The sequence below is a fragment of the Carassius auratus genome, chromosome 8 (assembly GCF_003368295.1).
Source record: "Carassius auratus strain Wakin chromosome 8, ASM336829v1, whole genome shotgun sequence".
Taxonomy (NCBI): domain Eukaryota; kingdom Metazoa; phylum Chordata; class Actinopteri; order Cypriniformes; family Cyprinidae; genus Carassius; species Carassius auratus.
The window spans coordinates 27,745,015-27,770,519 of NC_039250.1; the positions used below are offsets into that span (position 1 = coordinate 27,745,015).

At 36.9% G+C, this 25,505-nt stretch overlaps 2 protein-coding genes across 2 annotated transcripts; one reads left to right on the forward strand and one right to left on the reverse strand.

The window, feature by feature from the left end:
- Positions 1-24,490, forward strand: ppih (peptidylprolyl isomerase H (cyclophilin H)). Its single transcript, XM_026270613.1, has 9 exons — positions 1-214; positions 16,973-17,037; positions 17,887-17,910; positions 19,612-19,656; positions 20,113-20,155; positions 23,013-23,105; positions 23,389-23,476; positions 23,552-23,592; positions 24,061-24,490. The coding sequence occupies exons 1-9, from the start codon at positions 149-151 to the stop codon at positions 24,127-24,129; spliced, it is 534 nt and encodes a 177-aa protein (XP_026126398.1). The 5' UTR covers positions 1-148; the 3' UTR covers positions 24,130-24,490.
- LOC113107838 (probable G-protein coupled receptor 160) lies at positions 10,621-15,518 on the reverse strand. The gene is made up of 2 exons (XM_026270612.1): positions 14,890-15,518; positions 10,621-12,578 (listed from the first exon to the last, which is right to left on the reverse strand). Exon 2 carries the CDS (start codon positions 12,526-12,528, stop codon positions 11,482-11,484), a length of 1,047 nt encoding a protein of 348 aa, XP_026126397.1. The 5' UTR covers positions 12,529-12,578; positions 14,890-15,518; the 3' UTR covers positions 10,621-11,481.
- Positions 24,491-25,505: the final 1,015 nt, after the last annotated feature.

Sequence of the window (25,505 nt, forward strand, 5' to 3'; positions counted from 1 at the left end):
CGCATCCGTACAAAGTTTTTCCGGTTCCTGTAGTGACGTCACGGGTGCACATTTTTGAATCGTCTTGTGAAGCTCATGGTGTGATAATTTAAAAATATTAATAGCGCATATTTCTGCTGTCTGGAGTGATAAAAGCCTGAAAACAGCCATGAACGTTCAACCTTCAAACCCTAACAACCCGATAGTGTTTTTCGACGTCACCGTTGGAGGACAAGTAAGTTTAATCCCACTGCTGTTTTCATTAGCAGATCGGCTAACTGATGCTAAATCACGCGCAGCTGCGTTTATCTCCCACAGACTGCTGAGTGATGAAATAGCGTAAATAGCATCTGAGTGAAGCAGAGTGCACATAATGTGTCTTTAAACATATATGCAACCTGAACAACATTAAACAGCCTGTGTAAAGGCACTGAGATGCCTCTTCAGAAGCGCTTCCTTGCTTGTCAATCGTGAATTTTGTCATCTGTCAAGATGGTCCTGCTTTAAAACATCAACATTTAAAGAGACATCAAGCAAGTCTAAAGCATATAACCAGGTTTAGTCCCAATTTTAATGTTTGATTTTCCATCTCAAGTGGTCCAGAAATTAAATTGTTTGCTTGAAATTATTTATTAATTTATGAGTGGTTTAAGTTACCTCAATCTATTGATATGGCAAAACCACCACTTTGTTTATTTTAGTTGTAGAAGTATTTTACTTTACTTGATTAAACCTTTGCTTGTTATTGTGTCATTTTGGGTTATTCCGATGGAAACCTCAGCATACCGATAACAAAAGCTGAACTTTAGAGCACTAAAAGTGCTTACTGTGTGGATGTAAATATATAATAATAATAATAATTTAGCATGTCCAAATGTAATGATCAAGATTACTCAGGGTTCAGTTTATAATGGGGAATCATTCAAGTCTAAAGGTGATGGTTGAGAGTTATATTCAAGGACAATTCAAGGACATGTTTTTATAACTATCCCTCACTTTGAAGTTGATTATCTCACAGTTATCTGGAGTACTGCTCCTTTATGGCAGCATTGTGCTGTAAAAATGTTGAGATTTCACTGGTTACAAAACTAAGTCTAGTTGAAATCTGGGGAAAAACATACTTTGTGTGTTTTGAGAAATTAATATTTGTAATATGAGTAGGGGTGTAGCAGTATGCAAAAATCATGGTTCCGTAGGTACCTCTGTTTTAAAGTCATGGTTCGGTGACTTTAAAACAGAGAACTTTTTTTAAACAATTTGTTAACACTTTTTAAAATTATATATATATATATATATATATATATATATATATATATATATATATATATATATAATTTTTTTTTTAAAAGTGTTAACAAATTGTTTAAAAAAAGTTTATAGTAATAAACAACCTGCAGTTTAAGTTTGCATTTCTTTCCCTTACTGTACCGAAAATGAACTGAACCGTGACTTTAAAACAGAGGTACCTACGGAACCATGATTTTTGCATACTGCTACACCCCTACTCATATTACAAATATTAATTTCTCAAAACACACAAAGTATGTTTTCCCCAGATTATATATATATATATATATATATATATATATATATATATATATATATATATATATATATATATATATATATAAAATAAAGAATAAGAAATAAAATACTGCGGCAAAGTTCTCCACTAAATAAAATACACTCAGTCTCAGTCCAAATATCATATAATAAAATATAATGAAAAATATAAATAAATAACTATGATTACAGTGCAGCATTACTAATCCCAGCTTGTAGACCTGCTCATGTTTAAAAAATATATATATATCACTTTTCCAGCATCAACAGTTTCAGTTTTTAGACCTGCTCAGATTTCGTTATTGCGTTGGACTGATCAGAATTAAGAGCAAAGGTCTGGTTAAATGCCGACGGCAGCTGCGTTTGAATTACAATCGTTTTTTTCCTAGTTGTAGTGATGTTCACACTCGCGTAATGCCTTAGGCCGGTGACACACTGGCATATTGCATCTGTCAAACAGGGTCTATTTTGTCGTCAATACTGTTGACGGTGTCCTTTATCAGTAGGCTTTATTTTTATGCTCAACATGAAGTACAGATATTATTGTCGTGAAGACAAGATCCTGGTCTGTCGGCGGCCTCCCTCTATGTCACCTATAGTAATAGCAGCGCGCCAGAGCCGCTTCAGGCACGATTCTGGTGTGTAAAGACCATAGACTGTATAAAAACATAGACGTAGTGTCCGTGACGTCACCCGTAGACTCCTGAAGTGTGTTTTTGAAGCCTAAAGTGTGTAGAGCGGGCCGTCGCCATCTTGGCAATCAAAAATGGGCAAAAAGGCGGGAGCTAGTTGTTGAAGCCACACCCACCCAGCACGCCTGCATTATCAGCAGCGGCAATCCACCTGTGACTCAAGTGGCTACGCCCTTAATTATGCAGAACTTTAAGTCTTAATATAATTTAAATGGATGAGTTATAAAAAAAAATCACCCTCTTCACAGTTGTCATGAAGGGCAAAATTAGCTATTTAGACCAAAACAATTTTTGGCACCAGTCTGTAAACATGTCTTTTCCTGCTGTAAAGTTGGGCATTTTAACATGGGGAGTCAATAGGACTGACTCCCTTTTGTAGCCAGCCTCAAGCGGCCAGTCGATGAATTACAGTTTTAGTCACTTCCTTATTGTCCTCACGAGAGAGAGCGGGAGGTTGGTGCTCGGTAAAGACACAGAAAATGCGAGGCAGCCGTCACGCAACTGACACACAGCAGAAACGCCACGCTCGTCGCTCACGCCACGCAGCCAGTAGGTGTTTCTCAATGTCAAGGAAGGATCTTCGGAAGCCAGAATTTCGAGGATGCTACGTCATGGACATCCATCGAAGGACTGTTCCAATGTCGAGGATCCTTGGAATTTCAACCAAGGACTGAGTCCTTCGTTCGAAGAATATCCCATACACAGGAAAGGATGCATATGTGTATCCTTCTCGCTCTCAAATCACCCACAATCCTATGCGCGCAGCTTTGCTATCTAACGTTAGTTCAAAAATTAAAAAATGTCGAACATTAACGTAGTCGGAGCGTTAACGGTTTTTATTTACTTTACCAAACATTTGTTATAACTGTAGGAAATATAAGTAAAGTTTGATGTTTAAATGCCAGTACAAATTATTGATATTGTAAATTATACAAATACAAATGGTTAACTGAACCGGACCTGTCATTTAACAATTGGTTGCGTCAACGGCATTTATTTTATAAATAACTAGTTAAGTTATTTAATGATACCATTCACAGCGTTATTCAAACAGACCTTTTCACTGACTTAATGACGCAATTACGTGCACTTGATAGCCTGTTCCATTTACGTGTTCTCCTTATGCTACAGAGGACTCTCACCTAGCCTCTGAAGGAAGTGACTTGGAAGGATCAGTCCTACCAAGGAAGTATCCTTGACATTGAGAAACGCCTAGTGTGTCACCGGCCTTAGAATCAGCTGTTGGGCAGGATTTGCGCTGAACGCGGAGACTTCCGCCACTTAATATGTTCGTTTGGAAACACGAAAATGTACCTACGTTCCCCGTACAAAATATTGCATTAGGTCATTCGGTACACACGTGCACTGTACCGAAAGCCCTGTACCGAAACGGTCCGGTACAAATACACGTCAGGGCCTGAATTTCGTTTTTTAAACTGGGGGGGAATTCCCCCCTTACATGGGTCACATGGGGGGGATCTAAAGATTATGGGGGGGGGAATAACTTTTGATGCATCGGTCTAATTTAATCATGTTCATTTATTAATATCTACAGATAAGCAGTTTTAAGTAACCCCTTGAGCTCCTCTTCTCCCTGCAGCTGTGCAGTTTGGATAGCATTAGCCATAGCATTTTTGGATGTTTCTGCTTCTTTCTTTCTTTTTAAAGCTGCTGTATGGCCAGTTCCATTGGCATGTCTAATTAATGTAGATGTTTTGTAGCATTGGCTGGTAAATTGTGGACTGCTGTACATCTTACAAACTGAATAGCTCATAATCCCATCGTTAATTTCTAGCCAAGGGTAAATTTTTAGACAGTTCGTTTGAAATTTATCCTTTGACTGCTTCACCTCTGTAAGATTTCTTTGTGGATCTTCGGTTTGGCTGCTTGTCGGCCTTTCGTTGTCGGACACTTTTTTCTTTGGATCGTGATCTACATCATCCGAACTTGTCTTTCGCTTCAGCCAGCCGTGTTTGTGCGCGCGGGAAATATGCTGCCCATAATGAATAGAAAACAAGGGGAAACGCGCAGTCACATGCTCAAACAAGTGGAAAGCTCGGGCGCGCGCGCCGCAGTCTCATTTCCACAAGCGCTTGCACTCTCGTGGCGTCTGTCGTTGCCATGCAACCAACTGCGCTCTCCATGATGACAAGAAGGATCAGCAAAATATTAATTGATTTCTAGCCCTTGCGTTAACTTTATTACTAGATATATTTATGGAGATGAAAAATAATAAAGGCGCCCTGTACAGCTATGATCAGCTGTTCGGCCGAGCATTCAATGTTGTGACGCTGTAAGCTGATCAGTTGGTTCGTTGCTGCCGCGCTCTATCACTCGCACACAGGGCCGTGCACAGACCTTTTGAGGGGCATGTGCTGAAACCGAAAAAGGGCACACCCTCCCTTTTTTTATATCAATTATATATATATTCTCTTTTTTAGCTATTCTGTTTGGTTTTATAAGCTAATTTGTATTATTTGGTTAACATGATTATGAATGACATTGAGAAGAGGGGAAGGTGAGCAATGAGTCAAGTATTTTTGACAAACTTTTTTGAAATATAATTTAAGTAATTATGTCCAGCACCTGTTATGATTTTTCGATAGTAAAAAACAAATTATATGGTGTTGTATTACTTATCAATATATAGTTTTTGACCAGTGAATGTGTGCAAATGTGATTTTTTTTTTGCCCGTCATTAAAACGGCGACGGCGCCTGCCGCTGCAGCAGTCGATTCTGTTCCCCTCGGAATGTCTGTTTCCCCTCGGGCTGCCAGGTCCGTGTAATAAACCCAACCAAATAGTTAATCAAACATTTTCCCAAAGTAGCCTAAATTCCGCGGATTTGGCAATATTCCCACATGCAAATACACCAAACACACCTGGATTTAAGGAATGCAAAAAAGGACAAATTTCTTGCTACACTGCAGCATAGTAAAATGATTCTCACACTCCCGTTAATGTTCTTTTTTATTATTATTCATCTTGCAGTTGTTCCGTTATTTTTGTCTTATATTTTTACATTTCAAGTTGAAAAACCTCTCGTCCTAAATTTATTTTCAAGTTTAAGATTTAGGATGGTATTTTGAACTATTTGACTTGCCGTACATCCAGTCACGCTTCTTGCGCACGCTAGTTCTGATCATACGTATAGTAACTCGGCAACTATGCAACAATTGTAGTATGTTTGCGTTAAGGGGAACAGACATTCCGAGGGGAACAGAATCGACTGCTACTACACCGAAAATCTGACAGCGTATGACAAATCGACAGAACACCGGCATCACATTACATTTTCATCTACAGGTTACAAACTAGTTTTTGTAACGTTAGCTATATAGACAGAGCGCTCAGTTTTTCCTGTGGTAAAATGCATTTGGCCTAAATCGCATTTTATAAAAAATGAAATGCTACTATCTGCACAGGCTATTTAAATGTTGGCTATGGCTATGACTAGATGGCAAAATGCTAGCCCTCTCTCTCTCTCTCTCTCTCTCTCTCAGGCGACGTCCCACATGTCTCAGTCAGTGAGTCAGTCAGACATCAAATAAATAAAATATGAGCCTTTATAGACGTAGTGTTTAGTAGTACTTATTCAAACAACAAGATATTTATTTACCCTTCGCAAAACTTTGTTCAGCTCCGCTGTTGTCTACTGTGCGGCTGGCAGGCTGCTGTGGAACTTCAGTTGATTCAATGAATATAGAGGGGGCGGAGTTATCAGCTTACTGACAGCTTGAGGATCGAATAAGATTTACACAAGCTCGTTTTAAGAACTTTCATTTGCTAAATATTTGTAAAACAGACGTAAAGGGTGACCAATCGCATTGATAGCATTGATAGCAAAAAAAAAAAAAAAACACTACCAAAAAAAGGGCACTTCGGAGTGTAAGAGCAAAAAGGGCATGTGCTCTGCACAGGTTGAGCCCTACCTGTGCACGTGCCTGCTCGCACACCATAAAGAGCAAAATGTTTTTAATGTTTCAGTTTCGTTATTACAACGACAATTTGGAAGCGGATAATTTCTTCACAAACAGCTCATTTTGACTCAAAATGTTAGAATGCTGCACCTACACTTGATAGTGTGAATAAGATCAGCGCAACGCAGACCGCTGCATTGACAGCGTGAAACAAATGGTCTGTCTACAGCAGCCAGGGCTCCGCCGTTTACTGTCTAGGAGCTCAGCGCTGAGACAGAAAATGCCGGTCCAGCGCTGATTGAGGAATTAAATTCGAAAATAAAAGACAATTTGACTAGACAATTTGACATATTTTTTTCTCGCATCTGTGAATTTATTTTTTAATCATTTGCTCTGAGATGAAGCAAATATATTTGTGCGAGAATTTCTCGCACTATAAAAGCTAACCTTGCGGGAATGGTTTAAATTATGCGCAATCCCCGCATTCCCGCACCGAAATTCAAGCCCTGCACGTACCGTTACACCTCTAAATATGAGCGTAACAAATATTAAAATCTAATTTGTAAGTCGCTTTGGATAAAAGCGTCTGCTAAATGATTAAATGTGAAATAGAGCAGTATTGTACAATTATTATGTTTATTTTATGACTGACATACACTAATACCAGTGAAAGGTTTTTGAACAGTAAGATTTTTAAATATTTTTAAAGAATTCTCTGCATTTATTTGATCCAAAATACAGCAAAAGCCGTTATAGTGTGAAATGTTTTACTATTTAAGATTTATTTTGAACATTTTTTTAAATGTAATTATTCCTGTGATTTCAAAGCTAAATTAATATGTAACAAAGGATTTCTATTTAAGATGAATGCTGTTCTTCTGAGCTTTTCTATGCCTTAAACAACCTTGAAAAAAAACGATATTCCTCTGTTTTTAGCATCATAACAATAATAAGTCTTTCTTGAGCAGTAAATCAGAATGTGTGACTGAAGTAATGATGCTAAAAATTAAGCTTCGAAATCGCAGGAATTAATTGAATTTTATAATATGTTCAAATAGAAAACCGTTATTTTAAATAGTTAAAATATTGTAGAATTTTTCTGGTTTTGCTGTAGTTTGAAACCAATAAATGCAAAGAAAAAAATCTTAAATGTTGAAAACATTTGACTGGTAGTGTACAAAAGCTTATGCTTGTCAGAAAGGTGTTCTCATCTGAGAAAAGATTAAAAATGTTGTTAAATGAAAGTAAGACAGTTCAAATCTCACGGAAATATGAGGACACAGTAAATTCAAAAACAGAATAAAAAAAAAGTATCTTGAATAAATAAAATAAACCTTTTTTACAACAACAAATAAATAGATTGTTGCTTCAATGCAAACCAATGTTTTATTTTCAATATGTACTAGTTTGCTTTTATTGTGATCAGTCGTTCCCACAGAGCTTTAGTTTTGTAAAATTGCTGGAGCATCTTTTGGAAACATGCTGCCTCTATTTAAAAATAAATAAATGAAAATAAATAAATAATAATCAAAGCTAAATTCTGTGTCATAGTGAGACCTGCATTTGAAGTAAAGGGGCCAGTCAGTTGAAATACTGTTTTAATAGTATAGCCTCAAGATGCAAACGATATGCGTGTAAACAATGTCATTTTAGTGTGCGACATTATATTCAGTTTTACAGCATAACACCAAAAATCCTAAAATAACTGTACAAAAAAAGACAAGAGCATCTTTATAGTTCAAATAATTTATTAATAATTTTTCAAACGTTTAACCAGGAATAATAATAATAATTTGTGGTGGGGTGGGCGATATTATGGAAGTTCTAAGTGGCCATGCATTATAATTTTTTTCCTTCTTGCTTTCTCGTTTTCTCGACATAACGAAAGTCGTGTTCTCATTATAACGACATGACCGTTTTACTGTTGCTATAGTAACAAACTCAACTTAGACAGGCAATTGATGGACAGCCATGCAGGTGCTCTTTCTGTAGCCTATATTTCAGCTAATTTTGCTTCGCCTATATTAACGTCTACAATACTGTACATCAATAAAGGCTGATCAATCACTGTTGATTTTTCCAGAGACAGTACACCAAACACTTCAGAAGGATGCTGAACTATTCTACGGTTTTTTTAGAGCTGCTTGGATCAACCTCCCTTTTAAAGCTGCAGTAGATAACTTTTGTAAAAATGTATTTTTTACGTATTTGTTAAACCTGTCATTATGTCCTGACAGTAGAAAATGAGACAGATAATCTGTGAATAAATCAAGCTCCTCTGGCTCCTCCCAGTGTCCTATTGCCATTTGCAGAAATACATCGCTCCCGGTAAAAAACAACCAATCAGAGCTGCGGTCCGTAACTTTTTGTGTTCAAAATTTACAAAATGTATATAATAAGCGTACACCATGAATCCAATTTCCAAACCGTGTTCACGTCTGAATCACTAGGGTGCACCTATAATAAGTGTTTATATTCGGACTATTTTAGATTGCTTAGGGGGTAGGGCTGCACGATGTGTCGTTTAAGCATCGATATCGCGATGTACGAATCCACGATAGTCACATCGTAGGATATGCGATGTAGGCTCTCGTAGTTGATCCGTTATTCATTAACTGTATGGGCCAGCTGCTCCCCAGCCCTTGACGAATGTGATTCGCGGATTAATTGCACAGTTTAACCATCATAGAGGGAAAGTTTATCATTGACAGGACTGAAAAACACATGCAAGTTTAACAGGGCAGAGAGAGAGAGAGAGAGAGCGCGCGCGTGCACGCGAGAGAGACCGAGAGAGAGAGCGTGCACACGAGGGAGACCGAGATAGAGAGAGCACGCACGCGAGAGAGACAGAGAGAGAGAGAGAGCGTGCACGCGAGAGAGACCGAGAGAGAGAGCGCGCACACGAGAGAGACAGAGAGAGAGCGCACGAGAGAGAGAGAGCGCGAGAGAGACCGAGATAGAGAGAGAGAGAGAGCGCGCGTGCTAGAGAGATAGACAGAGAGAGAGAGAGAGCGTGCGCGCGTGAGAGAGACAGTGAGAGAGAGAGAGAAAGAGCGCGTGCGAGAGAGACAGAGAGAGAGAGAGAAAGAGCGCGTGCGAGAGAGACAGAGAGAGAGAGAGTCGGCGCGAGAGAGACAGAGAGAGAGCGAGTCGTCTTCAAACAACACGAGCGCTATTTTGCTCTCTCTCACTCGCGCATATTAATCAATTGACACGATGGTGTCGATGTTTAAATCATTTAAAATGAGAATGTAAGTGTGCTCACCCCATTGTTGTATGTAAGAAAAAATATCGCAATATATATCGCAGAAAAATAAAATATCGCAATGTCATTTTTTCCCAATATCGTGCAGCCCTATTCGGGGGTACCGCGGCGGAGTAACCCAGTACCTTTGTGATTCTTCATAGACATAAACAGAGAGAAGTAGCTCCGGCTACGATGTTCTTCCACAAGACGCAAGCAGTTCTGTTTATTAACCGCTAGAGCGTCAAAAGTTACCTACCGCAGCTTTAATTTTCCTTTTATTTGAAATAAATTATATATAATTTATAATTTTTAGTTGTCATTATATGCTGTGACAGATTTCATGTGTGTTACAAGCTTCTGTTTGAAAAGATCATTAATGTGCAGTGTATGTGTGTGTGCAGAAAAAAAACTGAATAGCTTATGCATTTTACATATACATCACATTTCTCATCAGTATGGTTAACAATAAAGATTAATAAGAAGGAAAATAAGCACATCACAAATAGCCTACATCGTTAAATCCCGTCCTACTGTAGATAAACAAAACATCTCCGCTTATTAACTAACAATCATGTGCCTCGAAGAAGCACAGATAAAGATATAGGTGCAAACATAATACAGTGACGTCAACCTTGGTTTGGATAAGCAGTTATTTTATGACCCAGAACGCGTTGGTGAAACTCATGCATCTAGCAAGAACTTAATACACAAAATAATCATATTGATTCAAGCATGGACTTTCGTTATAACGAGAAAACCACTTTCGTTATGTCAAGAAAATGAGAAAGTTAAGTCATTGTAACGAGAAAACGACTTTCGTTATGTTAAGATAACGAGAAAACAAAAAGGAAAAAAAAAATTATAATGCATGGCCGCTGAATGAATGTCAAACTACACATAATATACAAATAAAACAAACAGTGCTTTATTTTCAGGTACAGTAGGTGTATTTAGCAGAGCATTCATGAAATTGAATGAACAAATATAAAAATAAACCACTATCAACTGATTCCTAAAGGACCTGTATTACATTTTTTTCAGTTAAGAAAAGTCGGTAGCACTTTATTGTACAGTCCTGTTCCTCATGTACATACTATGTACTTATTATAGTAATTAAAATAACTATGTAATAACTAGGTACTAACCCTGAACCTACCCCTAAACCTAACCCTACCCCATGTATTACCAGAACTTTCTTAGATAAATACACTGTAAGTGCACTATAAGTACATGTTAGTACACGTACTGTAAAATAAAGTGCAACCGAAAAGTCAGTGATTTTTATTAACATTAAAGGAATAGTTCACCCAAAGTTAAATTCTGTCATCTGTCTGTCAGTTATGTCCATAGTGTTTTAGTTTTATAACATCATTTACTCATTCAAAAGTGGTTTTAACCTGAATGAGTTTCTTCTTCTGAACATAAATGCTGTTTTGAGGAATGTGGAAAATCAAAGTTGCTGGTCCACAGTGACTTCCAGAGTATTTTTTGTTACTATCAAATCCAACGTGGACCAGCAACTGTTTGGTTACCCACATTCTTCAAAATATCTTCTTTTGTGTTCAGCACAAGAAAGAAATTAATACAGGTTTGCAACAACGTGACCGTAAGTAAATTATGACTGAAATTACATTTTAGGGTGATCTATCCCTTGACAGCAATGACAGTAGGCTGCATGTTTAATAGGCTTACTGTCCCTTTAAGACCTGCACGCATCTTATATACAGGTCAGGCACACATACGTTTTTCATACATATCTATACACGTACTGATCGCAAACTTTTAAATGGCATTGTATCATTGCAACTTCTATCTAAGCAGCTCACAATGTTTGTAACAGAGCGTTAGATTTGAACTCATTCCTTTGTAGGATTGATAGTGTTCCTGTAGCGGTAGCGTAGTGGTAGAGCATTGCGTTATCAAGCGCAAGGTCGGAGGTTCGAATCCCAGGGAACACATGTTAGGAGAAAAATCGTTAGCCTAAATGCAATGTAAGTCGCTTTGGATAAAAGCGTCTGCTAAATGCTTAAATGTATGATTGCAAGACAGAGTATCATTGCAAGCCTTCAAATATTTTAGGCTAGACCTCTTGAAAAGGCACAGCAGGCTTGTGAAACATTTTGTATGTTCTCATTGTAAGCTTTGCGTCCACCGTTGGTGTTGTTCCTTTGCTCAAGTGCCAGTAGATGTTCCACAAACAAGTGTCATCTGGGAACTTTCTTAAAGGTCCAGTCCTAGCACTCCTAAACCAAAAAGCAATGCCCACCAGCACACTGTTGGCACAGGCCATCCACAGAAGATTGACACTGGCATAAGCTGGCACCACAAAGCCCAGGAAGGCACACAGCACACACATTAGCAGGTAGGGTATCCAGTTCAAAGCGAATCCTAGTGTCAGACTGACAAAGAGAGGAGGGGAACTTTCTTGAATTCCAGAACTTCCAGCTTCCCCCTCCTGATTGTAAGCTAACATTTGACATTTCTCTGAAGCAAATGCTGTGTCTCTCAGCGCTGCCAGTTTATTGGCTCTTCGGATCCAACCAGTCGTCGTCTTGAAATAAAACAGAAGTATGAGACCCACTGCGATGGATATCTGCATACTAAATTGAAACACTACAGTAGATCCGTGAACGCGGCACACCAGGACTCTCGCGGTGTCTTTGTAAATCTCCATAGGTTGCGTGTCTGTGTAGTTGTAGGTGTAACAGCACGCTGATGCCCACAGAAGCACAACCACAGTGCAGTAACATACAGTCCTGCGCCAGGAGCTTGACCTAACGTCTAGGTGTGGGTAGCTGGCGTAGTCAAGCGCCCCACAGATCAGTATGGGCAGAGGAAGCAGGGCGTAGACGGCCGATCCATGCGCCAGGATGAAGCACATGGAGGTGGAGGTGGGTAGGGTTTCTTTCAAGAGCCACGCGCCGGTGACCGCAGTGACCAGCAGCACATCTGCCACATACATGGAGACGCTGCACAGCCCCAGCAGGGACTTGAGAATGCTGTGCCTCCAGAAAGACAGGACAAACGTGTTCAGAGCTACTTTGGAGCACAGAATGAGCAGGTATTGCAGGGTCTCATCATGGGGAAAGCTCTCATTGACCCCCGGTGACCTGATGACGGCCATCATGATCGCTGATGATGCTTGCTAGGTACGTGAAGATACGTGCTCAGTTCACCCTGAAAAATAAAAAATAAAAAAGATTGGTCAGAGCTGATAAAATATGCCTGCCTCTGTCTAACAGTGACACTAAGCATGATACATTTTTTAAAATGTTAAATGCATCATATGCACAAAATTCTAGACAGTGTGTTACTTTGGTTGATTAGTTAGCAGACATGGCACTCTATGGTTTGAAGCAATACAATTAATATTGTTGTCTTGGTTTTTTGTTATTGTGGCTAATAAACGATTAATTGCATCCAAAATAAAAGTTTTGTTTGTGGAATATGTGTGCGTGCTGTGTATATTTATGGATATATTAATGCACACACATGCAGTATATATTTTGAAAATATTGAATGTATATATTCAGTAAGTGTAATTATTTCTTGTCTCATTATTGTTTAGAGCAGTTGTTTAAACAGTTTATCAATTTAGCACCATTTAGCTTATTTTCCAATAAAATTAGTTGTACTTTATTATTTTAAAGCTTTTAGCTGGAATAAGGTGGTTTCTAATGCAAAGAAGTCACTAAATGTGTCTACATCATAATAAACAGAAAAGCTCGTCTACTTGCTAGTTTCACAGCCTTTTTGTGTTTATAATTGCTGAAAGTGTTATCTGAGGTTTAATGGTGGAGACGCTGATGACCTTTAAGTTTATAGCCTACGTTTAGCTTTTTATTACTACTTGTGGTTGTATCCATTTCAAAATATACGAGGCCTGGCCATTCACAGATCACTCGTTGCTTTTATGAGATCTATTCAGAATTGTACACTTCTGAAACACATTTCATAAAACCCATTTTCTTTGTTTTGCCAGTACTCCACAAGGCTGTCATCAAACGTCTTTTGGTACCCATTGCTGACACATGAACAAAAATGAATCCAATGGAAATTTGAGTTTTCCCCCCATTTTCATATATCTGGAAAATTGTTATACAGCAACATTTTACTCCAATATGTTTCTTATCTATGTTGAAACAAGTATATCGTCGTGTTTTGTCCTCAACTGTTTTGCTATGTCGTTATAATTATTTATGTACAGGTCCTTTGCCAAGAAACATTCAAATGGTTACAAAATGTACTTGAAAATGTTGATTCTGAAGGATTAATTGCTGTTGCTTAATCCCACCTGTAACTGTTTTTTTTATTTTTATATATATATAAACCACAAATCTTACCATTACACTTTAGATTTCCAATAAGCTCAATATTAAATCAAAATTTTCCAGTGCTTTTTTTTTTTTTAATTGCATTGTAAAGTTAACGCCCCTGTAGCTCAAACAACATAAATGTAGAGATTCAGCATCTATGTACATAATCTTTATAATTAAAAACCCCGTAACCAGTACTGCTAGTCAAATGTTAAACTAGCTCCCTGCTGAGACTGATATGAACAGGTCGAGCAGGTTTTGTGGTCTTCCACTTTAGTTGCATTCAATGCTAGAGACAAATGTAGTAAAAAAAAAAAAAAAAACTTACAATAGTCTTGCTTTATGTAATATTTAGAGGTGCCCACGATAACAATATCGTTTGTATTCATTACCATCATATATCACATTACCAGATACGGCCACGTGTCTAATTCAGAATTGTACACTTCTGAAACACATTTCATAAAACAAATTTTCTTGGTTTTGCCTGTACTCCAAAAGGCTGTCATCAAACTTTTTTTTGGCAGCCATTGCTGACACATGAACAAAGAAGTTTTTCCCCCCCTTCTCATCTTTTTTTTATATATTTGGAAAATTGTTATTCAGCATAAAACAAAACATTTACTCTGTTGAAGCAAGTTTATCGGTTGTGTTTTGTCCTCACCTGCTTTGCTATGTCGTAATTATTACTATTAACATTTTGTATAAAATAGCATAACATTTATTTTATGTGCATCTCATTTAGTTATATTGTTCATTTTTCAGGGCTTTGTATTTTTTTAATTGCATTGTAAAATGAACGTCCCTGTAGCTCAAACAGCATAAATGTAGAGATGCAGCATCTATGTACTGTACATGTAAACTAACATAATCTTTATATACTGTATGAAAACCCTGTAACCAGTACTGCTAGTCAGATGTTAAACTAGCTCCCTGATGAGACTGATATGAACAGGTCCAGCAGGTTTTGTAGTCAGCAACTTCAGTTGCATTCATTGCTAGTCACAAATGTAGTTGAACAGAGATGCCACTTTAAAAAGAAACTCACAATAACCTTGCTTGATGCAATATTTGATATTTTAAGCTTTCTAAATAGGTCTATCCCAGACATGGAAAGATGTTCACATGACTGCAATATAACCACATATTAAAAAAAAAAAAACAATGAATACCTTATGAGATTGTAGACATTGTGATCGTGGCACACAGTCGTGAGCTCCATCAGTGTCTGTCAGTAAGCCGTGTCTGGTGAGAAAATGAGCACATTCTTTAAACCACACCTATTTACCTGTAAATACATTCTTTTCCTGGACAATAAAAGGCGGTCCTGACTTCTGTGGACTCTGCCCATGTGACCATCTTTTTAAAACCTGACAGAATTTATTGCTAGTAGTGTTGCCTTTTTATTTTTTTTTGCCTCACTCATATATGCTTATGCTTTTACATTAACATTAAGTGATTGTATTGGTTTATGCTTTTCTTAATGCTTTAAATCATGAAAGAATGCCCAGTATTTAGATAATTAGAGTGTGATTCAACTAGTAACACACCTTATAATGAAACATGATGTCTTTGTATTTTTGTTCCGAGTCTCTTCAGCTGTGGGTGGAGACCGCAGAATGTTATTGGGATGTATCATATTTCAACGGTTTTTAAAGCCATCTACTGGATAGTTTACCATCATGCTGCTTTAGGACTAATCCTGAAGCATTTCATAACATTTCACAACAGCAGACTTACACCTTCAGGGTTTGTTCATTTCCAAGATTTCAGTTGTCTGCAGTTCCATGTGGATAGAGAGAGAGAGAGAGAGAGAGCGAGTGTGTGTGTGTGTGTGTGTGTGTGTGTGTGTGTGTGTGTGTGTGTGTGTGTGTGTGCGCGTGCGTGTGTGTGTTTGTGTGTGTGTGTGTGTGTTTCTTACCTGTATCTGTGCAGCTCTCAGTTGGCACTAAACTCATTACTGAGAAATACACTTCTGTGAGGTCTGTATTTGTGTATGGTTTTTTTTTATTTTTTCTGAATGGGAGTATGTAAACAACTGTTGCGTTTAAGTAGTTCTTATGCATTAATGTATGTGATTTTAAAAAAAATTATGTTGAGTAATACAAAACCTTGTGATCTTAATGCATTTAACTTTTTATTTGTTTTCACGCATAAATGTTGACACATGATCAGTGAATCAAATATTTGCTGTATTTATAAAAACAATCTTCTTTACATTTTGGTAAAAAAAAAAAAACAACTTTTTGGTGACACTGGACTTGTGCGTGTTTATTAACTGTACTTAGATATTTATATTTAAACAACGTTATAATGCTTTGTTTTTATTCCCAATATTTAATCATATTCTTTTATTTCTTTAAAGTCAAAAATCAAATACACTTTTCCCCTTTTCATCATTTTTTCATTCATTTTTATTCAAACATCCTGGATATGTATGTTTCTACAAACTTTCAAAACAATCTTTGAATCTTTCCAAGACATGTTTGACACTAAAACAAAAAGTAAATGTAGGTTTTGACAACATTTCTCCAAACTGCAGCTCACCACTGCTTCTGTTGGTTTAGAGGTATTGGTTCTCCAAACTGCCCACAAGTGAGTCAAATATAATCAGTTGAAGAGTTTGATCTAGTCGCGATGTGGTGCTTGGGAAAAAGTATAAACGTATAATTTTAGAGCATCTGTCAGCATGCTTTTTTAAAATAAAAAAATTATTCCAATTGCATGAACCCAGTGAATCATGCACAATACCAGCAATGATCTATTTTAAAAGCAAACCGAGTTCAAATGTTGCCTAGCTGATGATGAAACGTGTGAAAGGCTCAGAATCGTGTAGATTTGCATTGTAGGAGAGATCCAGATCGTTTTAGAGACACAGATGCAGAAATGTGGCGAGAGGAGTTGCTCTTTTGACTTGGGACGAAAGCCCTAGCAACCATCCAGAACTCCCTGCCAGCACCCTGGCAACCACCCACAACAAAAGCATTGCATGCTTCATTTCTCATGTGTGATCATGCATCCATGTGTTCCTCAAGCACACAACAGATCATCCATCAGCGCTGAATGCCTCACATCTTTCATTTGAAGTTCTCTATTTTTGTTTGTTTGCGTTTAGTTTTACAGATGACTAAAAAGCCCATCCTATTGGTCACTGCAGCACAGAATGCAATATCTTTGTACATTGTCACGCTTGGTTTGTAATCCGCTTTTGTTTAATTTTTTAATTGATATATATATATTTTTGTTTGTTTCCAGGAAGTGGGCAGAATGAAGATAGAGCTTTTTGCAGACATTGTTCCAAAGACTGCGGAAAATTTTCGGTGAGATGATTCCGTAATCCTTTCATGCATAAACCTAGAATACGCTTAGAATTCAAAAAATAATTCTGTTCATTTGAAAAACAACACAATAGGGCATGCATAACACTGACACTAGCCATCAAAAATTTATTTTATTTTTTTTAATCTTAAAGCCAAAGAATACTTTTTTATTATTATTTTTTTTTTTATTTTTTTTTTTTTTTTCATTAAAACATAATATTATCTTATGCAGCAGTCACAAGTGATTGTATTTGAGGTCTGTTTATTGAAGCTTGGAAGCACTAGAACGTTTTATTTTCATTAAACAACACAATTTAATGCAATAATTTAGTTTCCTCTTAAAATCTGTTTATTTAGCATAATGAAGCCTCTCCTTCATTGAAATCCATAAAAAAAAAATTGTTATACAGTCTAATTTAAATAAAAAACTGCTCATGCTGCATGTATGCAGCATCTTTGCTTGGATCGTGATTAAGACACAGTGGTTGTCTTTAATTTTAGATGGAAAGAGCCCAAGCATAGCCTCAGTTTGTTTATATGAAGAGACCTTTTTTATTTGTTATTTATTTAAATTGGAGCGTGTTTTAAATGTTCTATTTATTTTTGTCATTTGACACATTTCAATAATAAGATGTGCATCATTTTGTCTAAGCAATAATAATAATAATAATCAATACAATAATAATCGTATGGCATCATAAGTTGAGTGAATCATGACATCTCTAGTGTGCGTCATGCAGAATGTGTTCAGTACTAGCATGCTAATCTACGGTCTCCTCTAAATGTATTGATTCTGATGCGTTGCTTCAGGCATCATAACAGAGATGTTTTTCTTTCTGTGTCTTTCAGGCAGTTCTGTACTGGTGAATTCAAGTAAGTCAGATCTCAGTGAATTTAAGGGATAGTTCATCCCCTCTCAGGCCATCTGAGATGTAGGTGAAATCTAAGTAAAGAAGACTTTTAACTCAGACACTATTCCTTGGTGATTCATAACACTAGAGTAAAAAAAAGCATACATGCAACTAGGGCTGGGACAACGCGTCGAGGTCATCTATGAAGTCGACGCAAAATATGCGCATCGATTCGTCGACCTGTTTTTTTTTCTCAAAAAACGCGCTTCTTGCTCTCTCTCTCCCTTGTGTATATTAACCAAAATCATTAAACACGATAGAAAAAGGAGCGGAAAGCCAAAGTTTCACGTGGAGCATTCAGAGATTTTTTTTTCCTCCATCACAGGCTGCTGGCTCCTACTGTTAATTTATTTTATTTATTTTTTTTGGAAAAGCACTCTCTGTATTAGCTTAAAGCCCTCAAGTTTACATTGGTTACTGTATTCTTTCTGTATTTCTTTCTATGTGTTCAGTATGCTAGTTTCAGTAGGCTATGTGTTTTCAAGGCTTCAAGGTTTTATTGAATGCTATCTCTATACAAGTGCAAAGGAATGCATTCTTAGTCAGTCTTTTATTTTGTAATTTTAAGAGCAATTAACATATATTGCAATGTTAAGGAATTCATGTTTTTTTTCATTTAGATATGTAAATCAACATGTATAAATTGTTAGTAGTCAATTAATTGGGAGATAATCGAAATCGAATCGGTCTGGGAAAAATTAATCGTTAGATTAATCGATGCATCGGAAAAAAATAAGCGCTAGATTAATCGTTTAAAAAATAATCATTTATCCCAGCCCTACATGCAACACAAAATGAATACCTGTGGCTTATTGTCTGGTCTTGTGAAGTCAAATTAGTCTGTGTGAAAAACTGAGGATTATTTACAGCATTATTACCTGTAATCCAGAGCTACAGGCAAACAGTCAAATCCAATTATTTTCCACGAACTGGTTCTTTTGGGCAGTTTGTTTCAATTAACTGGTTCAGATAACCGATTCAGCAGTCCGAAAGTGAGTTTTGATTGATTAACTTTGTAAATCTGCATTGCTCGAGTCATAAACCGTTTCACATGGTTCAGTCACGTTTGGTTAACGTGTTCATATAGTTCACTAAAAAGAAAGATTTGTGCGTTGACCAGACATCACTGTTTCACTCCACACTATTTGTCTGCAGCTCTAGATTACAGGAAACTATGGTGTAAATAATGTTCAGTTTCTTACACAAACCAATTGTTTCACTTCATAAGACCTCAATGTGTCGCCTCAATAGGGATTCATTTTGGGTTGCCTGTATGCCTTTTTTTATTTCCAAAGTGCTGGCAGCCACCAGGGACATGTTTCAGCTAAAAATCATCTTCACTCTTTCTACTGAAGAAAAGTTACCTACATCTTGAATGGCCTGAGGGTTGATTTCTGGGTAAACTATGCCTTTAATAAAGAGCTGTGCTGCTTCAACCGCATGTTTAGTTAAACCACATACTCGAATTACATTTAATGAGTTATTGTGACTGATGCTTTTAAGGATGTTGAAATCATTCGGTAAGTAACATGAATACAGGATAAGGTTACAGATTAAACACAGCTTGTATTCCATGGAGGCATGTTGTGAGCGCAGCTCTTTCTTCCTGGTCTTGCTTTTATTTGCATATACCTTGTGTTTGTGCTGCTTTTGTTCACTGTAGGAAGGACGGTGTTCCTGTTGGCTATAAAGGCTGCACATTTCATCGGTGAGACACTTTAGTCTGTATTGTCCACTCTTATATTGTATAACAATGATTAATTGTGTTGGCTTAATTAGACTAGAGGTTTGTTTAGATCCATAAATCTAAGTATAAAACTTTTCAGACATCAGACAGGTGTTGGAGGTTTTTCATTAATCAAACGAACCTTTGCCATTCAAAACGCACTTTGATATTGTCTATGCAAATGATGGCTTTCACTGCAAAGTTACACTGCGCTGAACTTGGTTCGAAGGCTTTATGTGTATTTATAGTGACCAATAAAAATCGAATTAAAAGAAAATCACAATTGCATATTTACAGCAATGCATGTCTTGCTGCACATTTTACTCATAGAAATGTAAGAGGTTATTACAAAATATTTGTTTAAAAACAAAAACCCTAAACAATAGAAGCTTGACTTTTAATTTAAACCTGCTCATGGGTGCTGTTTTCTTTCTGCAGGGTGATAAAGGACTTCATGATTCAGGGTGGTGATTTTGTCAATGTAAGTTTTGCTTTGTGATCCGGACAATGGAGCCGAATTGATCTTCCAGGTGTATGGCTTTTGACATGTTTCAGAACATTGTGTGCAAACAATGTTCGGGCTCTGTTTGCATATCGACTGCCATTCCTGATATCCTTTATATCTGTTTAAACAAGGATCGTGCCCTCATAAATGGACAAATAAGAATGTGCCTTTATATTTGCAGTCACCAGCTTTTGTATTAGTTTGATTTATTTGCAGCAGTCATTTTTGAGTCTTTCCCTCTCAGAAATTAGAGCCTTATCCAGTCTTGAAGCTTCAAACTGGTTTTGCCATTGGACATAATTTTTAAATGTTCAAATAATTCCAGCAATTTAACATTTCCTAAATGAATAAACCAATAGCACATTTCTAGACTTCATAGTTGAGCAGGGCCAAAACAATATTCAGAAATGACTAGCTTCCCTAAATTACAGTGGGGAAACAATGATGTAGGATTTACTTTGAAACTGGTTTCTCTCAGAAATTGATATTACATTTCACAAATGATTACAAAAGAAACCGCAAATAACAGGTTGAATTAAACATTACGTTTTGAAGTAGAAAGACTTAAATGGTGGTGTCTTGTCAAATGTACTCCAATAATATTTATAAAACGGATTAGTCCTGGTCCTTGATTCTGATTGGTTGAGCCGCGTTCGAAGCTGTTGTAAACTACACCACAAACATACTCCACTTTGTTGCAACCACAAATGTTTCTGAGGAGCTACATTGTTTGGTGGAAGAATACTGTTTTTATTAATATCTTTACATTTTATTTGCCGTTTTATTCTGTGAAACCTTACTACGTTTATGGAATAACCATTTTATAAAAGCAATAAGCCAGAGAAGCCGTGGTTTACAGTGAATTTATAACAGCTAATGGGGTTTTAGGCACACTCTTAGCGGTTATAAATTCACTGTAAACCACGGCTTCTTGGGGCTTATTACTTTAGTTTACATCTCCTAAAAACATGTTTACAGTGTGTCTAAAATAGAAAAGCGCAAGGAAAAATACAGAGAATTATAGGATAGTTTCCTTTCGCTTTTCTGTCAAACAAGAAAGAGGCGTTATATACATAGACACCATAGTTTTCCCAGAATATTGATAGTTACAGTTGTTTAACACCGTTTACACAACAGCAAGTCGAAATGTGCAGAGAACACCCCACACCTCCCCAGAAGCCTTGAAGCTACCTGTAACTCTCTTTGCTTTTGGAGACCAGGGATGTCTAAATTATTTTGTGATAATTAACATTAGGCAGCTGCTATTTGCACTTGGTCTAAATAGAGATAGAGGCTATTTACACTAAGTGCTAATAGCAATAGATGCTGTTTACAGTAAGTGAAAATAGCATATTTTCTTAGCAATAGATGCTATTGACACGAAGTGCAAATAGCTGTAGATTATATTTACACTGTTAAAATAGCAGGATTTTCTGCTATTTATACTACTTATTGCAAATAGTGGCAATTATTTGCACCTCAGTATTGTACTACATTATAAAACAGTATGCAATAGCTTATTGAGTGTAAATGTACATTAATACAAATTATTAAATGGATGTCACCGTATTGGGACAATTAAGCCCTCCCTAATCCTACCCGATACTTTTCAACGTTTTGATTATTTCCTTCAGTTTCATTAAAAACATGCTTTTCTGATGTGTTTTGAAATGTGAAATGGGACAAAAAAGTTTGCCAAAAGGTGGATTCGAACCCGGGTCGATAGCGTCAAAATGAGTATGACACATTTTACTGCCATTATTTGTATGAACGCCATCGTTTGTGTTTTGTAATGTCGGCTAGCTGAATCACACATCGGTGGGTTTAGTTGATATAAAAGCCCTCTGGCAACAAGCCGGGCTATTTGTACTTTGTGTAAATATATCTCCGTTAACATTGTGCTACGAATGCTGTTGACTGCGCTTGACTTATTGAACTCTTGAGTCTCCTTTTGAATAACTCTGATGGCGTAATAAACAAGTTAAACTAACTATTGCTTCATTTTTGTTTTAATATGAAATTAATAAATATATTTGTAATTGTTTAGGAAGGAGACAAATATATTAATCTTAATCCAAGATACGTGTTGGTCGCTCTGTTTGGGATATACCTTCACTAAAGTCATGAAAATAGTGGCATACAGCTCAAACACCATATTTTACTATGGCTGCATTGATTATTATGCTTAGTACTAGTGAGAAAATCCAGATAATCTCTTTCTTTGGCCCATTTCAGTTGAATTTGTGCCATTGGTCGTCCCTCTCCTTGTGTCTGATCTACTGACACCAGCGTTATTCAGATCTTCTGATTTCACATATTTTAATTGATCTTTGAAAGTATATTGTGTCAAATAATTTTCATTGTATTTTACACCTTTGAATTAATCATTTGTCATCTATAAATTATTATTTTATGCCGCTGACCACTCTGCAGTGAAAATATCTGTATTAGAATAAAATTAAAACATTGAAAAACCCATTTATTGTTGTACTACACATGAAATAATTAGTTATAAATGTGATAGAGTTATGATTGGTTTGAAAGCACATAAAGTTTTAAGATTCGAGTCTTTATGACAGCAGCTTTTAATTAAGTAGTACAATAAACCAGTGCTGTAAATGATAAAAAGAAAAAACCCTGCAGAATTATGTGTCTTCAGTGTGTGTGTGTTTGTCTGCCTCTAGTGGTCATAGAGCCCTACTGTGTATACACACACACACACACTTGTGGTTTTGGTTTCACATAAAGCTAGACTACATGTCTTACAGTTTATTGAGTGATTCAGATTGTCTGGCTCTGTGTGAGCTATTTTAAGCCTGTTGTTTTCCATCAGGGGGATGGCACTGGTATCTGCAGCATCTACAGGGGGCCGTTTGCAGACGAGAACTTCAGGACGAAACACTCGGGCCCGGGACTCTTATCAATGGTAAAGCTCCTGTACACACTGGCACTGTAAAACCACTGATGTACATTTACACTATGCTTTATGGCAGCAAATCAGTGACGTTAGATGAACCGTGCTAAAAAATCCCCATAAGTTATTACCAGTGTTTATATGCGTCCAGTGGGGATTATTTTTAATTTACACTTTAATCCACAATCCAACAGGAAAAACTAAACCAGCTTTAGTGAATACAGAATGTTACATCACATTGTTTGTTCACTGTTGTTTCCAGTCATTCGTGTAAAATATTAATTTTCCTTGGCAGGCAAACAGTGGACCGGGAACAAACGGCTGCCAGTTTTTTATTACCTGCACAAAGTGCGACTGGTTGGATGGGAAGCATGTGGTATTTGGTGAGTGAGACCGACCCTGGATTGACTGTAGTGAGTTGCTGCTCGCGTCATTAACCGCTCGGGTCTCTCTTACAGGAAAAGTGGTGGATGGTTTGCTTGTTATGAGAAAAATTGAGGTGAGACAATATCTTAGTTTTCTGTCAATTCTTTAAGGAATTTACTAGTGATCCTATTGGTTGATCAGTTAACTTATGTGACAAGATAGAGATCTGCCGTGCTTAAAGTGTATGAAGAAATGGGATGTTTGTCTGAGAGATAATTCATTACGAGGTCTCAAACTTATCAGTGTTTAATTGTTATTTTGTTTTTTGAGTGATAAACTACGATAACATCAAGAAAATGTAAACGAAACCGTCCAGACTGTTTTATTTCACATCCTTCTATGCTTTCTTTATTTCTGAATCCCATTATTTTCTAAATTACTTTTCTAAAGCATGTTTGAAACTTTATATTGCTATCTTACTTGTATTATGCTAAATGAATAGTATATATTCATGTGTGTGTGTGTGTGTGTGTGTGTGTGTAGACCTGTGACCTGGGTAGTTTTTGTGATTTTATTCTGTTTTCTTATTTCTCTCGTACAGAATGTCCCAACAGGACCCAATAACAAGCCCAAGCTGCCCATTCTCATTGCCCAGTGTGGAGAAATGTGAAGTATTAGACTTCAGATCAGCTTTGAAGAAAACAGACAAGCCATTCTGGATTTTGGACTAACTAACCATCATCTCCATTGCAAAATATCATTTTGGTATAGGTCATTTTGAGGAATTGCCTGATTATTTGTGCAAACTCTTGGCTGAACAAGTTTGTAGTTTTTTTTTTATTGTTCAATGTAAGTTACACCCAAACTGAATGTTATGTCACGATTAGCTTGTCTGACTCTTTTATTAACATATGACCAAACTTGAAATTCAAGACTTGATTCTGCAGGACAAGGCTTTTATTTGTCTTTAGGAATGGCTGGTTGAGGGTTTTCTTACACTTAAATAAATGTTGACCAATTTTTTTTTTTAAGTGACTGTGGAACATTCTTTATTACCCTTTAAATTCAGAGAGAACTGAAATCAAGAGATGCTTCCTGAATCGTCAAGGTCTATGAGTTTATGATACTAAACCCACACCTAAAGGACCCGCCCCCTTATGATTGTACTCCCTTTGTCTTCTTATTTCTGCTTACCCTAACCCAGAAAACCCTTCCCCCATCTGCTGGACTGTGTCCCACACACACAAAAGGGCTCTTTCAGCTGAAGTGCAGGAAGAGTTTGGGCTCAGTGGGAGGCTTCTGGGGTCAATGTTAAAGCCCATCTTTGTATGGGACAACAGGGCCGGACCATTAACAATAAAATGACACTTCAGCCTGGTTTCCTCGACAGTGCCAAAAACATATTTACATGACAAAAGGAAAGAGGGGAGTGTGGATCTGTCTCATCTGTGGTCGTTGAGCTTCATTTATAATGCTGTGGGAGAAGACAGTGATGGGATTTGTCTCAAACACATCATCCTTAGATTGAAGTCACGGATCGATTCAGGTGATGATTCACTCCCTGATGAATGAAGCTATTCTATTTACCCTTTGAATAGTTCTACTTTCAATTCAAATTTACAAAACAAAGTTGTTTCTACAAAATTTTGCCAAAGAAAACAATGAAACAATATAACAAATAACAATAAATCAGTATTTCAGTGATTTATAAAACATTACATATAAAATTACAATAGTGCTAAGTGAAAAAAATATATACTTGTGTGTATGTATATATTTCTTCTGACAAGCCTGCCAAACTTGCCATACTTGTCCCATATTTTTCTAATTGTACTGTCATGAACTTTAACATTTAACATGTTAACTGAGGCCTGTAGAGTCTGCAGTCAAGTCAAGTCACCTTTATTTATATAGCGCTTTAAACAAAACTGATTGCGTCAAAGCAACTGAACAACATTCATTAGGAAAACAGTGTCTCAATAATGCAAAATGATAGTTAAAGGCAGTTCATCATTGAATTCAGTGATGTCATCTCTGTTCAGTTTA

Excerpts from the sequence above, each read along its gene's own strand:
- LOC113107838 (XM_026270612.1), bottom strand. The coding sequence starts at position 12,528 with ATGATGGCCGTCATCAGGTCACCGGGGGTCAATGAGAGCTTTCCCCAT.
- ppih (XM_026270613.1), top strand. The coding sequence starts at position 149 with ATGAACGTTCAACCTTCAAACCCTAACAACCCGATAGTGTTTTTCGAC. Across the intron at positions 20,156-23,012 it reads AGGGTGGTGATTTTGTCAAT|GGGGATGGCACTGGTATCTG; the intron begins GTAAGTTTTGCT and ends GTTTTCCATCAG. Across the intron at positions 23,106-23,388 it reads GCCCGGGACTCTTATCAATG|GCAAACAGTGGACCGGGAAC; the intron begins GTAAAGCTCCTG and ends TTTCCTTGGCAG.